Source organism: Physella acuta, unplaced genomic scaffold (assembly GCF_028476545.2).
Source record: "Physella acuta isolate Inbredline_101_S28 unplaced genomic scaffold, ASM2847654v3 ptg000283l, whole genome shotgun sequence".
Lineage (NCBI taxonomy): Eukaryota > Metazoa > Mollusca > Gastropoda > Physidae > Physella > Physella acuta.
In genome coordinates, this window is record NW_026731802.1 from 677,425 (window position 1) to 696,433 (window position 19,009).

Here is a 19,009-nt window from a genome sequence, read left to right on the forward strand (position 1 = left end):
TAGCCACATCACCACACCATGGGCTAGCCACATCACCACACCTTGGACTAGCAACTGGGCCCATTCTGTTAGTATCAAACAACCAACCAACGGCCTCATCCACAGTGTCTAATCAAACAACCAACCAACGGCCTCATCCACAGTGTCTAATCAAACAACGAACCAACAGCCTCATCCACAGTGTCTAATCAAACAACGAACCAACGGCCTCATCCACAGTGTCTTTCCTGGTAAACTTGTCCAGTATACAGCTGCCACCCCGTGCAGTGATGCGCTTGCTGGACTTGGTCCTCTGCAATGATGGGCTGTTCTCATTGGATGCAGCTGTAGCTTGTGAGCGCTGCTGGGCACTGTTAGAGCTGGACTGGGACAGGAGGGTAGCTGCAAGACACAACAGATACATTGACATTCTTAAAGTCAGCATTTTAGATCTGTTGATAACAAGGAGAAAATTATGACATTTGGCGGATAAAGAAATATGCTTAATCCCTGTGCATGACACAAGCCAGATATCTGTGGGGTCTGACCTTTGTATGATACAAGCAAATATCTGTGGGGTCTGACCTTTGTATGATACAAGCAAATATCTGTGAGGTATGATACAAGCCAGATATCTGTGGGGTCTGACCATTGTATGAAACAAGCCAGATATCTGTGGGGTGTGATACAAGCCAAATATCTGTGGGGTCTGACCTTTGCTAGAGCGTTTGATCAATGAACCGTAGCTGGCCTTGGTTGGTCCGATGATTTCAGCTGCTATCTCAGTCATGCTGGCATTAGCTCCGGTCTGGGTTTGATCCTCAGTGGCAGCTCTGGATCTGTAACCTGGTAAACAATGTCAGACAGGAAGAAGTTTATCATCAGGAGAAACCAAGTGAGGCTGGCTACAACAAGTGAATCTAATGATGAAGCTGGCTACAACAAGTGAATTTAATGATGAAGCTGGCTACAACAAGTGAATCTAATGATGAAGCTGGCTACAACAAGTGAATCTAATGATGAAGCTGGCTACAACAAGTGAATCTAATGATGAAGCTGGCTACAACAAGTGAATCTAATGATGAAGCTTGCTACAACAAGTGAATCTAATGATGAAGCTGGCTACAACAAGTGAATCTAATGATGAAGCTGGATACAACAAGTGAATCTAATGATGAAGCTGGCTACAACAAGTGAATCTAATGATGAAGCTGGCTACAACAAGTGAATTTAATGATGAAGCTGGCTACAACAAGTGAATCTAATGATGAAGCTGGATACAACAAGTGAATCTAATGATGAAGCTGGATACAACAAGTGAATCTAATGATGAAGCTGGCTACAACAAGTGAATCTAATGATGAGGCTGGCTACAACAAGTGAATCTAATGATGAGGCTGGCTACAACAAGTGAATCTAATGATGAGGCTGGCTACAACAAGTGAATCTAATGATGAAGCTGGCTACAACAAGTGAATCTAATGATGAAGCTGGCTACAACAAGTGAATCTAATGATGAAGCTGGCTACAACAAGTGAATCTAATGATGAGGCTGGCTACAACAAGTGAATCTAATGATGAAGCTGGCTACAACAAGTGAATCTAATGATGAAGCTGGCTACAACAAGTGAATCTAATGATGAAGCTGGCTACAACAAGTGAATCTAATGATGAAGCTGGCTACAACAAGTGAATCTAATGATGAAGCTGGCTACAACAAGTGAATCTAATGATGAAGCTAGCTACAACAATTGAATCTAATGATGAAGCTGGCTACAACAAGTGAATCTAATGATGAAGCTGGCTACAACAAGTGAATCTAATGATGAAGCTGGCTACAACAAGTGAATCTAATGATGAAGCTGGCTACAACAAGTGAATCTAATGATGAAGCTGGCTACAACAAGGGAATCTAATGATGAAGCTGGCTACAACAAGTGAATCTAATGATGAAGCTGGCTACAACAAGTGAATCTAATGATGAAGCTGGCTACAACAAGTGAATCTAATGATGAAGCTGGCTACAACAAGTGAATCTAATGATGAAGCTAGCTACAACAATTGAATCTAATGATGAAGCTGGCTACAACAATTGAATCTAATGATGAAGCTGGCTACAACAATTGAATCTAATGATGAAGCTGGCTACAACAATTGAATCTAATGATGAAGCTGGCTACAACAATTGAATCTAATGATGAAGCTGGCTACAACAAGTGAATCTAATGATGAAGCTAGCTACAACAATTGAATCTAATGATGAAGCTGGCTACAACAATTGAATCTAATGATGAAGCTGGCTACAACAATTGAATCTAATGATGAAGCTGGCTACAACAATTGAATCTAATGATGAAGCTGGCTACAACAATTGAATCTAATGATGAAGCTGGCTACAACAATTGAATCTAATGATGAAGCTGGCTACAACAAGGGAATCTAATGATGAAGCTGGCTACAACAATTGAATCTAATGATGAAGCTGGCTACAACAATTGAATCTAATGATGAAGCTGGCTACAACAAGTGAATCTAAAGATGAAGCTGGCTACAACAAGTGAATCTAATGATGAAGCTGGCTACAACAAGTGAATCTAATGATGAAGCTGGCTACAACAAGTGAATCTAATGATGAAGCTGCCTACAAGTGAATCTAATGATAAATTTGGCTACCTGCGGAGCTGTTGGCCAGCTCAAGTCGCAGCTGTCTGAGTTCTAAAGAGAGGCTGACCAGGATGGCAGAAGCTGGCTTGTGGTAGGAAAAGGTGTAGCCCTGTAATTTGTCTTTAATGCTTTGTTGGAGGTAATACTCTTGTGCTGTGTCACAGTTGATCCGCAGCATCTAGTCAATACAGGATTATCATCCAATCAATAAAACTATTAGATAAAGCATCTAGTCAATACATGATTATCATCCAATCAATAAAACTATTAGATAAAGCATCTAGTCAATACAGGATTATCATCCAATCAATAAAACTATTAGATAAAGCATCTAGTCAATACAGGATTATCATCCAATCAATAAAACCATTAATTAAAGCATCTAGTCAATACAGGATTATCATCCAATCAAATAAACCGGGAGTGATCTCCCCTAAACTTTCTCGAATATTCTTATATAAAATAACAGGGGATGGGAACTCGGGCTATAGACATGATTTTTAATCCATTTTAAATACTTAAAGTTTTAACAATAGAATAAAATCTCGTAGACAAATTAATTGCACACCAAGTGAACACCAAATAAAAAAGCGCATAATAGTGCGCAATATTATTAGTACTTCTAAAATTTACATTAGTTTTTTGAGAAATCAAAAGTAGCGTAAATTACTACTTCCAGTCAACGGAAATTACTCAAAATTTAACAGAAGGTAGAGAATTAGATCTTTTACTTACATGTGAAATTTCATGTATCTATCTGAAATAGTACTCAAGTTATAGGCTTTTGAAAAATTCAAAGTAGGAAAAGTACCACTTCCGGTTATCGAAAATCGCTCAAAAGTTGATACGGATCTACGATTTTGATAAAATACTTATATATGAAATTTCATCAACCTAGCTGTAACGGTACTCAAGTTATCGTGTTTACACACGGACACACAGACAAGATTGCAAAATTATGTTTTTTCCGTATCAGTGAGGTGTAAAACGTCGAGATTTGTAAAAATCTCGATTTTTTTTTTTGCACGATTACAATACTTTCTCTATACTACGTATATACGAGAAAGTAAAAAACCAGTAGATAAATGCTTGATCAAGTCCACTATAATGTGCTACATATTGATAGCCAAACTTACCCTGAACTGAATAAATGTCTGAAGGAGAACAAACAAAGATGGCCGATGTGTCACTAGAAAATCTAAAAACTTCCACAAGGGCAGATCCACTGAAACAAAAAATAGGTTTAAGGCAGGCTGTCATGTGCGGGGATTTATGTTAGGAATTGTATGTTGGGGTAGTTTGTGAGAGGTGGTTTTATGTGGGGAGTTAGTTTGTGAGAGGTGGTTTTATGTTAGGAATTGTATGTTGGGGTAGTTTGTGAGAGGTGGTTTTATGTGGGGAGTTAGTTTGTGAGAGGTGGTTTTATGTTAGGAATTGTATGTTGGGGTAGTTTGTGAGAGGTGGTTTTATGTGGGGAGTTGTTAGTTTGTGAGAGGTGGTTTTATGTTAGGAATTGTATGTTGGGGTAGTTTGTGAGAGGTGGTTTTATGTGGGGAGTTAGTTTGTGAGAGGTGGTTTTATGTTAGGAATTGTATGTTGAGGTAATTTGTGAGAGGTGGTTTTATGTGGGGAGTTAGTTTGTGAGAGGTGGTTTTATGTTAGGAATTGTATGTTGGGGTAATTTGTGAGAGGTGGTTTTATGTGGGGAGTTAGTTTGTGAGAGGTGGTTTTATGTTAGGAATTGTATGTTGGGGTAGTTTGTGAGAGGTGGTTTTATGTGGGGAGTTAGTTTGTGAGAGGTGGTTTTATGTTAGGAATTGTATGTTGAGGTAATTTGTGAGAGGTGGTTTTATGTGGGGAGTTAGTTTGTGAGAGGTGGTTTTATGTTAGGAATTGTATGTTGAGGTAATTTGTGAGAGGTGGTTTTATGTGGGGAGTTAGTTTGTGAGAGGTGGTTTTATGTTAGGAATTGTATGTTGAGGTAATTTGTGAGAGGTGGTTTTATGTGGGGAGTTAGTTTGTGAGAGGTGGTTTTAGGTAAGGAGTTGTGTTAGTTTGTGAGAGGTACTAACCTTTGCCCTTTGAGGCCAAGTTGATCAGAGTTTTGGCCACCTGATGCCACTGGGAGGCCAGCTGCTTGTCAAAACAAACCATCATGATCTCAAGACCTACAAAACACAAACCATCATGATCTCAAGACCTACAAAACATCATGATCTCAAGACCTACAAAACACAAACCATCATGATCTCAAGACCTACAAAACACAAACCATCATGATCTCAAGACCTACAAAACACAAACCATCATGATCTTAAGACCTACAAAACACAAACCATCATGATCTCAAGACCTACAAAACACAAACCATCATGATATCAAGATCTACAAAACACAAACCATCATGATCTCAAGACCTACAAAACACAAACCAAATGATGACCTGAGATGAACCTGGTTGAAATTTCAGCCATTTAACTGGTTTAGCTAACTGGTGAACTAACATACCCACTAGAGCTGTATAGTGGTGAAGCTCTGAAGCATATTTGGAGTTTTTCTCACTGTGTGAAGTGCCACTGGTGCGTCCATATTCAGCAATAGACAGGTAGTTGGACTTGATGACACTGTTCTGGTTGGTCTGGCTGGAGCTGGGTGGACTCAGTAGGTTGGTGATGACCATCAGGACAAAGGTGATGTCAGTGGGGCTCAGTTGGGGGGTATCTGGCAAGTCATGGAGGACAGAGTTAAACTAATGGGGGGTATCTGGCAAGTCATGGAGGACAGAGTTAAACTAATGGGGGGTATCTGGCAAGTCATGGAGGACAGAGTTAAACTAATGGGGGGTATCTGGCAAGTCATGGAGGACAGAGTTAAACTAATGGGGGGTATCTGGCAAGTCATGGAGGACAGAGTTAAACTAATGGGGGGTATCTGGCAAGTCATGGAGGACAGAGTTAAACTAATAGAGGACATTTGGCAAGTCATGCAGGACAGAGTTAAACTAATGGGGGGTATCTGGCAAGTCATGGAGGACAGAGTTAAACTAATGGGGGGTATCTGGCAGGTCATGGAGGACAGAGTTAAACTAATGGGGGGTATCTGGCAAGTCATGGAGGACAGAGTTAAACTAATGGGGGGTATCTGGCAAGTCATGGATGGAGGACAGAGTTAAACTAATGGGGGGTATCTGGCAAGTCATGGAGGACAGAGTTAAACTAATGGGGGGTATCTGGCAGGTCATGGAGGACATAGTTAAACTAATGGGGGGGTATCTGGCAGGTCATGGAGGACAGAGTTAAACTAATGGGGGGGTATCTGGCAAGTCATGGAGGACAGAGTTAAACTAATGGGGGGTATCTGGCAGGTCATGGAGGACATAGTTAAACTAATGGGGGGGGTATCTGGCAGGTCATGGAGGACATAGTTAAACTAATGGGGGGGTATCTGGCAAGTCATGGAGGACAGAGTTAAACTAATGGGGGGTATCTGGCAGGTCATGGAGGACATAGTTAAACTAATGGGGGGGTATCTGGCAAGTCATGGAGGACAGAGTTAAACTAATGGGGGGTATCTGGCAGGTCATGGAGGACATAGTTAAACTAATGGGGGGGTATCTGGCAAGTCATGGAGGACAGAGTTAAACTAATGGGGGGTATCTGGCAGGTCATGGAGGACATAGTTAAACTAATGGGGGGGTATCTGGCAAGTCATGGAGGACAGAGTTAAACTAATGGGGGGTATCTGGCAGGTCATGGAGGACATAGTTAAACTAATGGGGGGTATCTGGCAGGTCATGGAGGACATAGTTAAACTAATGGGGGGGTATCTGGCAAGTCATGGAGGACAGAGTTAAACTAATGGGGGGTATCTGGCAGGTCATGGAGGACAGAGTTAAACTAATAGAGGACATTTGGCAAGTCATGCAGGACAGAGTTAAACTAATGGGGGGGTATCTGGCAGGTCATGGAGGACAGAGTTAAACTAATGGGGGGTATCTGGCAAGTCATGGAGGACAGAGTTAAACTAATGGGGGGTATCTGGCAGGTCATGGAGGACAGAGTTAAACTAATAGAGGACATTTGGCAAGTTATGCAGGACAGAGTTAAACTAATGGGGGGTATCTGGCAGGTCATGGAGGACAGAGTTAAACTAATAGAGGACATTTGGCAAGTCATGCAGGACAGAGTTAAACTAATGGGGGGGTATCTGGCAAGTCATGGAGGACAGAGTTAAACTAATAGAGGACATTTGGCAAGTCATGCAGGACAGAGTTAAACTAATGGGGGGGTATCTGGCAAGTCATGGAGGACAGAGTTAAACTAATGGGGGGGTATCTGGCAAGTCATGGAGGACAGAGTTAAACTAATGGGGGGGTATCTGGCAAGTCATGGAGGACAGAGTTAAACTAATAGAGGACATTTGGCAAGTCATGCAGGACAGAGTTAAACTAATGGGGGGGTATCTGGCAAGTCATGGAGGACAGAGTTAAACTAATGGGGGGGTATCTGGCAAGTCATGGAGGACAGAGTTAAACTAATGGGGGGTATCTGGCAAGTCATGCAGGACAGAGTTAAACTAATGGGGGGTATCTGGCAAGTCATGGAGGACAGAGTTAAACTAATGGGGGGTATCTGGCAGGTCATGGAGGACAGAGTTAAACTAATAGAGGACATTTGGCAAGTCATGCAGGACAGAGTTAAACTAATGGGGGTATCTGGCAAGTCATGGAGGACAGAGTTAAACTAATGGGGGGTATCTGGCAAGTCATGGAGGACATAGTTAAACTAATGGGGGGTATCTGGCAAGTCATGGAGGACAGAGTTAAACTAATGGGGGTATCTGGCAAGTCATGGAGGACAGAGTTAAACTAATGGGGGGTATCTGGCAAGTCATGGAGGACAGAGTTAAACTAATGGGGGGTATCTGGCAAGTCATGGAGGACAGAGTTAAACTAATGGGGGTATCTGGCAAGTCATGGAGGACAGAGTTAAACTAATGGGGGGTATCTGGCAGGTCATGGAGGACATAGTTAAACTAATGGGGGGTATCTGGCAAGTCATGGAGGACAGAGTTAAACTAATAGAGGACATTTGGCAAGTCATGCAGGACAGAGTTAAACTAATGGGGGGTATCTGGCAAGTCATGGAGGACAGAGTTAAACTAATGGGGGGTATCTGGCAAGTCATGGAGGACATAGTTAACCATTAATGTCCCATTCATTCTACCAAAACTCCACCCATGACGGCCCAATGTAAGGAGCATAACTCTGTATGATCAAGTGAATAGTTTCACAAAATATTTGTTTTTGTCTAAATGAAATTGAAAATTAAGATAAAAACTACTGCTTAATGTTGGAAATAAACCTGGCTTTCCAACAGTATTAAATAGAATATATTATATTCGGTAAAAGTACAGTATAAAAATAAAAAATGTCGGAGAAAATTCAAAACAGGTCATTTTCGGTAGTCAACTTTATTTATTTTTGTCTAAACAACTATGCATCGAATTTAACAGTTAAATATCAATTTGGTTATGTTTAACATATATAATTCATAAAATACATGCCTAGATAAGTTTAGAGGCATTAATTTTTTTATTTTTAATATTAAATCTACTAAAAATACGACAGATGAGTCGAAAATTTCGAGATAGAAAGAAACTATTATTTTTTATCTTTCAAAAGCGCCATTGAAATTAGAAGACCGGAAAAGGATGCTGAAACCATCCGACTTCCTGTTTAGTTAAAAATTAGGATTTGTAGGCCAAATTTTAATGAAACAAATTTAATTTTTCTATGCGTATTGTAAGCGGGCGGCAGCGGGCGTTACAGGACATTAACGGTGTCGGGCGGCAGCGGGCGTTACGGGACATTAATGGTTAAACTAATGGGGGGTATCTGGCAAGTCATGGAGGACAGAGTTAAACTAATAGGGGATATATTCAGCAACCAATGGAAGGCAAATCTGGCAAGTAATGAAGGACTCACTAGAAGTCAGGACCTTGGGTACCAGCATCACCACTGTGTAAACAACGGTTACTAGGGAAGCTGCTCAACATGTGAATAAATAAAATGCAAGAAACTAGTGTGTTAAACTGACCTCTGCAATGAGAACCAACCCTTATACAAAGGGGAAGAATAAAGTTGATGAGAAGATTGAGAGACTTCTCATTGGCTGAAAATGCTGACACACCTCCACAGATTTGTTCCAGGGAATAAGGGTCCTGTAGAAACAAAAAGATCATAACTTCTTAAAGATCATAACTTCTTAAAGATCATAACTTCTTAAAGATCATAACTTCTTAAAGATCATAATTTCTTAAAGATCATAACTTCTTAAAGACCATAACTTCTTGAAGAAACATAAAGGTTATCAGGTCCTGTAGAAACAAAAAGATCATAACTTCTTAAAGATCATAACTTCTTAAAGATCATAACTTCTTAAAGATCATAACTTCTTGAAGAAACATAAAGGTTATCAGGTCCTGTAGAAACAAAAAGATCATAACTTCTTGAAGAAACATAAAGGTTATTAGGTCCTGTAGGAAAGGTCCTATAGAAACAGTAAGTTTATAAGGTCCTGCAAAAACATAGGTCCTAAAGAAAAGTCTGGGCGCTCAATGATGATAATTGAAAGTAGGTCTTATTTTGTTAAACAACATAAATTTATGAAAGGGAATGGATATTCAAATGAGTCATTTTTCAATTCAATTGACATGGACACAACTCAATGGATGGCTGGTTGCAGCTGGATGAATACAAACCCCATGTGCTTGCATCTGCATGGCCACCAGCTTGACCACGGAGGAGACAAACAGGGGGCTGGCATCTGTCCTGCTGGCCTCAGTGCGGTGAGCTGGGATGGTCAGTGACTCAGGCAGCAGGGCGCTGGAGCCAGAGCTGGTCAACAAGATGGTGATCAGGACGTTCACCAGTGTCTGCAAACATTGGGCTCAGTTGAGTTGTTGGGGTCAGACAAGTTGTTGGGGTCAGTTGAGTTGTTGGGGTCAGTTGAGTTGTTGGGGTCAGTTGAGTTGTTGGGGTCAGTTGAGTTGTTGGGGTCAGTTGAGTTGTTGGGGTCAGTTGAGTTGTTGGGGTCAACCCAGTAGTTAGGGTCAACCCAGTAGTTGGGGTCAGTTGAGTTGTTGGGGTCAGTTGAGTTGTTGGGGTCAGTTGAGTTGTTGGGGTCAGTTGAGTTGTTGGGGTCAGTTGAGTTGTTGGGGTCAGTTGAGTTGTTGGGGTCAGTTGAGTTGTTGGGGTCAGTTGAGTTGTTGGGGTCAGTTGAGTTGTTGGGGTCAGTTGAGTTGTTGGGGTCAGTTGAGTTGTTGGGGTCAGTTGAGTTGTTGGGGTCAACCCAGTAGTAAGGGTAAACCTAGTAGTTGGGGTCAGTTGAGTTATTCCGGTCAGTTGAGTTGTTGGAGTCAGACAAGTTCTAAGGGCCTTGGCCCAAAATGGTATGAGTTGTTGGCCCAAGATGGTGTAAGGGACTTGGCCCTAGTTGGCGTATGGAGCCACTTACAAATGATTTCAGAGCACCAATAAAAGCTGAACACTTACTTTGAGGTGAGGAAAGATGGCTACAAATGTGAACTTCCTAAGGGTCTGGTAAACTCCTGAAAATAGTTTTTAAATATTTACTCTCATTGTTACATTTATAATTAATAAAATAAAAAAAAAATAAAGAAGAGTAAAAAAAAATGCTGCAAAACTTTTTGTGTATAAAATCAATCATAAAGAAATAAAATGTAGTTTGATAAAAAAATTCTAGTAAGAATATTCAATACATAATATAGCTAAACACATTTTACTTTAAATAGTAGTTTATTATATTTTAAGAATATTCATTTACTTTTGTTCCTTTTGTAAAGTTTATTATTATAAATGATTTATTTCAATTTTTAAAATTTTATACTTTTAAAATTTGAATAGGACTGAATTGCATATTTACGCAACAACTTGTGTCAAAAGCCCAATAAAGTTAAATTTTATAGAGCAATCTTTACTTACTTAAAAGTAATTTAATTATGTCAAATTTGACGTCACATGCATTTTCATGGTCTCTTGTCTTACTTGATAAGTTTAAAACAAAGTGCTTTAGTATAAGTAAGTCAATTTTCAACTACAAGTTTCCACCCATGATAAAGTAAAAAGAAAAAACTAGGCGTTCAATACAAGCTAGTAAAAAAATGTTGCCATAGTTACCTTTTAAAATGTTGGCTGCTGCCTCCCAATCTAGTTGGCGCTAAAATTAGAATATCAATTATACAGAGCTAACTGAACCTAACAGTAATGTGTTTTTCTGAAATCATTCTTCAACATTTTGGTTCATCTAATTAACCATTAGTTAAAGGCTAGAATACTTGGTCTGATCCCTTAAAGTCCTACCCTTAAAGAGAGAATGTTGAGTCCTACCCTTAAAGAGAGAATGTTGAGTCCTACCCTTAAAGAGAGAATGTTGAGTCCTACCCTTAAAGCAGATTTCTTGGAGATCTTGGTGAAGAGTCTGTCCAGTCTCCTGAGTATCAGGTTCAGCCCAGGCCGGATGAGCTCATGGGACCAGTCAGTGTTGGGCAGGATTTCAAGCATGTACCTGTGGTCAGTTGAACAAAACTATTTCAAGCATGTACCTGTGGTCAGTTGGTCAAAACTATTTCAAGCATGTACCTGTGGTCAGTTGGTCAAAACTATTTCAAGCATGTACCTGTGGTCAGTTGAACAAAACTATTTCAAGCATGTACCTGTGGTCAGTTGATCAAAACTATTTCAAGCATGTACCTGTGGTCAGTTGATCAAAACTATTTCAAGCATGTACCTGTGGTCAGTTGGTCAAAACTATTTCAAGCATGTACCTGTGGTCAGTTGGTCAAAACTATTTCAAGCATGTACCTGTGGTCAGTTGAACAAAACTATTTATAGCATGTACCTGTGGTCAGTTGAACAAAACTATTTCAAGCATGTACCTGTGGTCAGTTGATCAAAACTATTTCAAGCATGTAACTGTGGTCAGTTGAACAAAACTATTTATAGCATGTAACTGTGGTCAGTTGAACAAAACTATTTCAAGCATGTACCTGTGGTCAGTTGATCAAAACTATTTCAAGCATGTAACTGTGGTCAGTTGAACAAAACTATTTCAAGCATGTACCTGTGGTCAGTTGATCAAAACTATTTCAAGCATGTACCTGTGGTCAGTTGATCAAAACTATTTCAAGCATGTACCTGTGGTCAGTTGATCAAAACTATTTCAAGCATGTACCTGTGGTCAGTTGGTCAAAACTATTTCAAGCATGTAACTGTGGTCAGTTGAACAAAACTATTTCAAGCATGTACCTGTGGTCAGTTGATCAAAACTATTTCAAGCATGTACCTGTGGTCAGTTGGTCAAAACTATTTCAAGCATGTACCTGTGGTCAGTTGAACAAAACTATTTCAAGCATGTACCTGTGGTCAGTTGGTCAAAACTATTTCAAGCATGTACCTGTGGTCAGTTGATCAAAACTATTTCAAGCATGTACCTGTGGTCAGTTGATCAAAACTATTTCAAGCATGTACCTGTGGTCAGTTGATCAAAACTATTTCAAGCATGTACCTGTGGTCAGTTGGTCAAAACTATTTCAAGCATGTAACTGTGGTCAGTTGAACAAAACTATTTCAAGCATGTACCTGTGGTCAGTTGAACAAAACTATTTCAAGCATGTACCTGTGGTCAGTTGGTCAAAACTATTTCAAGCATGTACCTGTGGTCAGTTGAACAAAACTATTTCAAGCATGTACCTGTGGTCAGTTGATCAAAACTATTTCAAGCATGTACCTGTGGTCAGTTGATCAAAACTATTTCAAGCATGTACCTGTGGTCAGTTGGTCAAAACTATTTCAAGCATGTACCTGTGGTCAGTTGAACAAAACTATTTATAGCATGTACCTGTGGTCAGTTGATCAAAACTATTTCAAGCATGTACCTGTGGTCAGTTGATCAAAACTATTTCAAGCATGTACCTGTGGTCAGTTGATCAAAACTATTTCAAGCATCAGAGGGTCATGACAACTTACCTCTGTAGCCCTGTGCATGACATGGTGAGTGGGTCGTAAGGTGCCAGCTTCAGCAAAGTGTGAGCAACTTCAGCCAGGCGCTGGAAGGGAACAAATTGTGTATGTGGGTGACAGGTTTTGTGTGTGGGTGCCAGGTTTTGTGTGTGGGTGACAGGTTTTGTGTGTGGGTGACAGGTTTTGTGTGTGGGTGACAGGTTGTGTGTGTGAGTGACAGGTTTTGTGTGTGGGTGACAGGTTTTGTGTGTGGGTGACAGGTTTTGTGTGTGGGTGACAGGTTTTGTGTGTGGGTGACAGGTTTTGTGTGTGGGTGACAGGTTTTGTGTGTGGGTGACAGGTTTTGTGTGTGGGTGACAGGTTGTGTGTGTGAGTGACAGGTTTTGTGTGTGGGTGACAGGTTTTGTGTGTGGGTGACAGGTTTTGTGTGTGGGTGACAGGTTGTGTGTGTGAGTGACAGGTTTTGTGTGTGGGTGCCAGGTTTTGTGAGTGGGTGACAGGTTTTGTGTGTGGGTGACAGGTTTTGTGTGTGGGTGACAGGTTTTGTGTGTGGGTGACAGGTTGTGTGTGTGAGTGACAGGTTTTGTGTGTGGGTGACAGGTTTTGTGTGTGGGTGACAGGTTTTGTGTGTGGGTGACAGGTTTTGTGTGTGGGTGACAGGTTTTGTGTGTGGGTGACAGGTTTTGTGTGTGGGTGACAGGTTTTGTGTGTGGGTGACAGGTTGTGTGTGTGAGTGACAGGTTTTGTGTGTGGGTGACAGGTTTTGTGTGTGGGTGACAGGTTTTGTGTGTGGGTGACAGGTTGTGTGTGTGAGTGACAGGTTTTGTGTGTGGGTGCCAGGTTTTGTGAGTGGGTGACAGGTTTTGTGTGTGGGTGACAGGTTTTGTGTGTGGGTGACAGGTTTTGTGTGTGGGTGACAGGTTTTGTGTGTGGGTGACAGGTTTTGTGTGTGGGTGACAGGTTTTGTGTGTGGGTGACAGGTTTTGTGTGTGGGTGACAGGTTTTGTGTGTGGGTGACAGGTTTTGTGTGTGGGTGACAGGTTTTGTGTGTGGGTGACAGGTTTTGTGTGTGGGTGACAGGTTGTATCTGTGGGTGACAGGTTTTGTGTGTGAGTGACAGGTTGTATCTGTGGGTGACAGGTTTTGTGTGTGAGTGACAGGTTGTATCTGTGAGTGACAGGTTTTGTGTGTGGGTGACAGGTTTTGTGTGTGAGTGACAGGTTGTATCTGTGAGTGCCAGGTTTTGTGTGTGAGTGCCAGGTTTTGTGTGTGAGTGACAGGTTTTGTGTGTGAGTGACAGGTTTTGTGTGTGAGTGACAGGTTTTGTGTGTGAGTGACAGGTTTTGTGTGTGAGTGACAGGTTTTGTGTGTGGGTGACAGGTTGTATCTGTGGGTGACAGGTTTTGTGTGTGGGTGACAGGTTTTGTGTGTGGGTGACAGGTTTTGTGTGTGGGTGACAGGTTTTGTGTGTGAGTGACAGGTTTTGTGTGTGAGTGACAGGTTTTGTGTGTGAGTGACAGGTTTTGTGTGTGGGTGACAGGTTGTATCTGTGGGTGACAGGTTTTGTGTGTGAGTGACAGGTTGTATCTGTGGGTGACAGGTTTTGTGTGTGGGTGACAGGTTGTATCTGTGGGTGACAGGTTTTGTGTGTGGGTGACAGGTTTTGTGTGTGGGTGACAGGTTTTGTGTGTGAGTGACAGGTTGTATCTGTGGGTAACAGGTTTTGTGTGTGGGTGACAGGTTTTGTGTGTGGATGACAGATTTTGTATGCTGGGTAACTTTTTAAAAAATGTGTAAGTTAAAATTTTTTTACAATGGTTTCAGAAGTGGTAACACAAGCTGTTACAATGAAAAAAAAAGTTAAAAGCCAACATTATAAGCCTTGATGTTAAAACTTTTGTCTTTAAGATGAAAAGCAAAAGCCTACATTATGAGCCTTGATGTTAAAACTTTTGTCTTTAAGATGAAAAGCAAAAGCCTACATTATGAGCCTTGATGTCAAAGAGTTCTGGTGGACGGAAAGATGGGTCTGCCAAGATTTTCCTAAGTTCCTTGAGCCGGCTCTGACACCTGGTGTAAAACTCTGCAGCAATGGACAGCAGTGAGTCTCTGGGTTTTCTGAAGTCTTCTCTCAGTTCAAGGTCATCTGGCTCATGGCCATATGTTTTTCTTCTGCCTTCCTCCATATGACGGCTGGTCAAGGGAAAAATCAAAGGTCAACTAAGCCAAACTGTAATGCCACTATTAAGTTGGAGAGACATACCTTGTGTGAGGTCAACTAAGCCAAACTGTAATGCCACTAGTAAGTTGGAGAGACATACCTTGTGTGAGGTCAACTAAGCCAAACTGTAATGCCACTAGTAAGTTGGAGAGACATACCTTGTGTGGGAGTCCTCCCTTTCATCAACAGTCAGGGAGTGGATGCTGTGGTTGTGGACTGGCTTGGAGCCGGACACACTGGTCAAGTCCAGGAACCTCTGAGGCAGACTCATGCTCCTGTACAGACAGGCAGCAGCACATTGGTTAGTGCAACCTTTCACCCCAGCCCTAGGTCAACTTTTGGCCACAGCCCTTGGTCAACTTTTGGCCACAGCCCTTGGTCAACTTTTGGCCACAGCCCTTGGTCAACTTTTGGCCACAGCCCTAGGTCAACTTTTGGCCACAGCCCTAGGTCAACTTTTGGCCCCAGCCCTAGGTCAACTTTTGGCCCCAGCCCTAGGTCAACTTTTGGCCCCAGCCCTAGGTCAACTTTTGGCCCCAGCCCTAGGTCAACTTTTGGCCACAGCCCTAGGTCAACTTTTGGCCACAGCCCTAGGTCAACTTTTGGCCACAGCCCTAGGTCAACTTTTGGCCACAGCCCTATGTCAACTTTTGGCCCCAGCCCTAGGTCAACTTTTGGCCACAGCCCTAGGTCAACTTTTGGCCACAGCCCTAGGTCAACTTTTGGCCACAGCCCTAGGTCAACTTTTGGCCACAGCCTTAGGTCAACTTTTGGCCCCAGCCCTAAGTCATCTTTTGGCCACAGCCCGAGGTCAACTTTTGGCCACAGCCCTATGTCAACTTTTGGCCCCAGCCCTAGGTCAACTTTTGGCCACAGCCCTAGGTCAACTTTTGGCCACAGCCCTAGGTCAACTTTTGGCCACAGCCCTAGGTCAACTTTTGGCCACAGCCTTAGGTCAACTTTTGGCCCCAGCCCTAAGTCAACTTTTGGCCACAGCCCGAGGTCAACTTTTGGCCACAGCCCTAGGTCAACTTTTGGCCACAGCCCTAGGTCAACTTTTGGCCACAGCCTTAGGTCAACTTTTGGCCACAGCCCTAAGTCAACTTTTGGCCACAGCCTTAGGTCAACTTTTGGCCACAGCCTTAGGTCAACTTTTGGCCACAGCCCTAGGTCAACTTTTGGCCACAGCCCTAAGTCAACTTTTGGCCACAGCCTTAGGTCAACTTTTGGCCACAGCCCTAAGTCAACTTTTGGCCACAGCCCGAGGTCAACTTTTGGCCACAGCCTTAGGTCAACTTTTGGCCACAGCCCTAAGTCAACTTTTGGCCACAGCCCTAGATCTAGAACAACATTAGGCCACTGCCTGAGATCTAGGACAACTTTTGGCTCTGATATGGAATCATTACCTGGCAAAATATTCACAACAAGTAACTAGGGCGCGCACAGCAACAGCCAAGCTTGTGATGCAAGTGACTTCATTCCTTGCAGCAGCAGAGTTGTCCCTCCTGACGGTCTCTTTCTTCAGGTGATCCAGATACCTAGGGATGACCATCTCCAGGATAGTCTGCAGAAAATTGTTACATGTCACTATGGTAACCCACTGTTACATGTCACTACAGTAACCCACTGTTACATGTCACTACAGTAACCCACAGTTACATGTCACTACAGTAACCCATTGTTACATGTCACTACAGTAACCCATTGTTACATGTCACTACAGTAACCTATTGTTACATGTCACTACAGTAACCCATTGTTACATGTCACTACAGTAACCCATTGTTACATGTCACTACAGTAACCCACCGTTAAATGTCACTACAGTAACCCATTACTACAGTAACCCACTGTTACATGTCACTAATGTAACCCATTGTTACATGTCACTACAGTAACCCATTGTTACATGTCACTACAGTAACCCACTGTTACATGTCACCACAGTAACCCACTGTTACATGTCACTAATGTAACCCATTGTTACATGTCACTAATGTAACCTATTGTTACATGTCACTACAGTAACCCACCGTTAAATGTCACTACAGTAACCCATTACTACAGTAACCCACTGTTACATGTCACTAATGTAACCCATTGTTACATGTCACTACAGTAACCCACTGTTACATGTCACCACAGTAACCCACTGTTACATGTCACCACAGTAACCCACTGTTACATGTCACCACAGTAACCCACTGTTACATGTCACTACAGTAACCCACTGTTACATGTCACCACAGTAACCCACTGTTACATGTCACTACAGTAACCCACTGTTACATGTCACTACAGTAACCAACTGTTACATGTCACTATAGTAACTCAGTTTTATAACTGTCCTACACAAAAAAAACTTTCCTACCAGCATCTGGCCAGAACGGAACGAGTCTGGTGTGTAGGCAATGACAGTGACACACATGTTGACCACGTCCATCATGTTGAAGGTGTCAGGATCATTCTCATAGCAGAAGTCCTAGAAAATAGACCAACAGTTGCACTCTCAGAAAATAGGCCAACAGTTGCACTCTCAGAAAATAGACCAACAGTTGCACTCTCAGAAAATAGGCCAACAGTTGCACTCTCAGAAAATAGGCCAACAGTTGCACTCTCAGAAAAAAGACCAACAGTTGCACTCTCAGAAAATAGACCAACAGTTGCACTCTCAGAAAATAGACCAACAGTTGCACTCTCAGAAAATAGGCCAACAGTTGCACTCTCAGAAAAAAGACCAACAGTTGCACTCTCAGAAAATAGACCAACAGTTGCACTCTCAGAAAATAGGCCAACAGTTGCACTCTCAGAAAATAGGCCAACAGTTGCACTCTCAGAAAATAGGCCAACAGTTGCACTCTCAGAAAATAGACCAACAGTTGCACTCTCAGAAAATAGGCCAACAGTTGCACTCTCAGAAAATAGACCAACAGTTGCACTCTCAGAAAATAGGCCAACAGTTGCACTCTCAGAAAATAGGCCAACAGTTGCACTCTCAGAAAAAAGACCAACAGTTGCACTCTCAGAAAATAGACCAACAGTTGCACTCTCAGAAAATAGACCAACAGTTGCACTCTCAGAAAATAGGCCAACAGTTGCACTCTCAGAAAAAAGACCAACAGTTGCACTCTCAGAAAATAGACCAACAGTTGCACTCTCAGAAAATAGGCCAACAGTTGCACTCTCAGAAAATAGGCCAACAGTTGCACTCTCAGAAAATAGGCCAACAGTTGCACTCTCAGAAAATAGACCAACAGTTGCACTCTCAGAAAATAGGCCAACAGTTGCACTCTCAGAAAATAGACCAACAGTTGCACTCTCAGAAAATAGGCCAACAGTTGCACTCTCAGAAAATAGGCCAACAGTTGCACTCTCAGAAAATAGACCAACAGTTGCACTCTCAACTCATTTGCTACTAAAGTCTATCTCAAAACCCTTCCCTGTCCATAAGCTAAGGGAGGTAGCCCCCAACAACTTTTCTTTGAAATTGTTTTAATTATTAAAAAGGCACAAAATATACTTATTAAAAAAGAAATGCATTATCTCAAGGAAAATATATAATTTAATGTTTTTCTAATAGTATTAATTGTTAAGAGTTAATTTTGTGATGCAACCATGTGGTCCGAAAACCCCATGGGGTCTATCTACAATAGATTCTGATTGCTAATTTTAATACCTTAAATAATTAACATAATACAGAATCTAATTAACAATCTGATTCTTTAAAATAAACTGAAAACTACGATAATGCCAAAGCGACCGTTTAAGTGAAATAGTATACACATTTTTCTGAAAATCAACAGTAAACTTAGTATAAAATAATAAATAATGCTAGAAACTTCAGTTTTGTTGTGGAAAAAAACGCGCATAATCTTGTACTACATTTAGTAAGCATAAATAGTGTAGCAGCATTTTCAGCATGAAAATAATAGGATAGAAACACGATAAAAAAGAGGAATCAATGGGGGTCGCATCATGTCACGTTCGGCTGCATGGTGGGTGGGGGGTGTTTGGTGGGTGGGGGGTGTTTGGTGGGTGGGGGTGTTTGGCCGGTGGTTATGTCACATTCGGTCATATTAGTAGCAAATGAGTTAAATTTATCA

The 19,009-nt window shown here is 41.7% G+C and overlaps 1 protein-coding gene across 6 annotated transcripts in view; it reads right to left on the reverse strand.

Moving 5' to 3' along the window:
• LOC131939562 (protein unc-80 homolog) overlaps window positions 1-19,009 on the reverse strand; it is a 140,841-nt gene that overhangs the window by 8,533 nt on the left and 113,299 nt on the right. For all 6 annotated transcript variants that reach the window (XM_059297950.1, XM_059297953.1, XM_059297951.1 and 3 more), the window contains 16 exons: window positions 17,278-17,388; window positions 16,313-16,470; window positions 15,065-15,181; window positions 14,668-14,878; window positions 12,692-12,771; window positions 11,108-11,231; window positions 10,844-10,883; window positions 10,199-10,254; window positions 9,406-9,579; window positions 8,742-8,865; window positions 5,152-5,364; window positions 4,716-4,811; window positions 3,780-3,868; window positions 2,653-2,821; window positions 694-825; window positions 202-381 (listed from right to left, as the gene is read on the reverse strand). In XM_059297950.1, the coding sequence (XP_059153933.1) occupies window positions 202-381; window positions 694-825; window positions 2,653-2,821; window positions 3,780-3,868; window positions 4,716-4,811; window positions 5,152-5,364; window positions 8,742-8,865; window positions 9,406-9,579; window positions 10,199-10,254; window positions 10,844-10,883; window positions 11,108-11,231; window positions 12,692-12,771; window positions 14,668-14,878; window positions 15,065-15,181; window positions 16,313-16,470; window positions 17,278-17,388 (2,074 nt within the window). The remainder of the gene's footprint in view (window positions 1-201; window positions 382-693; window positions 826-2,652; window positions 2,822-3,779; window positions 3,869-4,715; window positions 4,812-5,151; window positions 5,365-8,741; window positions 8,866-9,405; window positions 9,580-10,198; window positions 10,255-10,843; window positions 10,884-11,107; window positions 11,232-12,691; window positions 12,772-14,667; window positions 14,879-15,064; window positions 15,182-16,312; window positions 16,471-17,277; window positions 17,389-19,009) is intronic.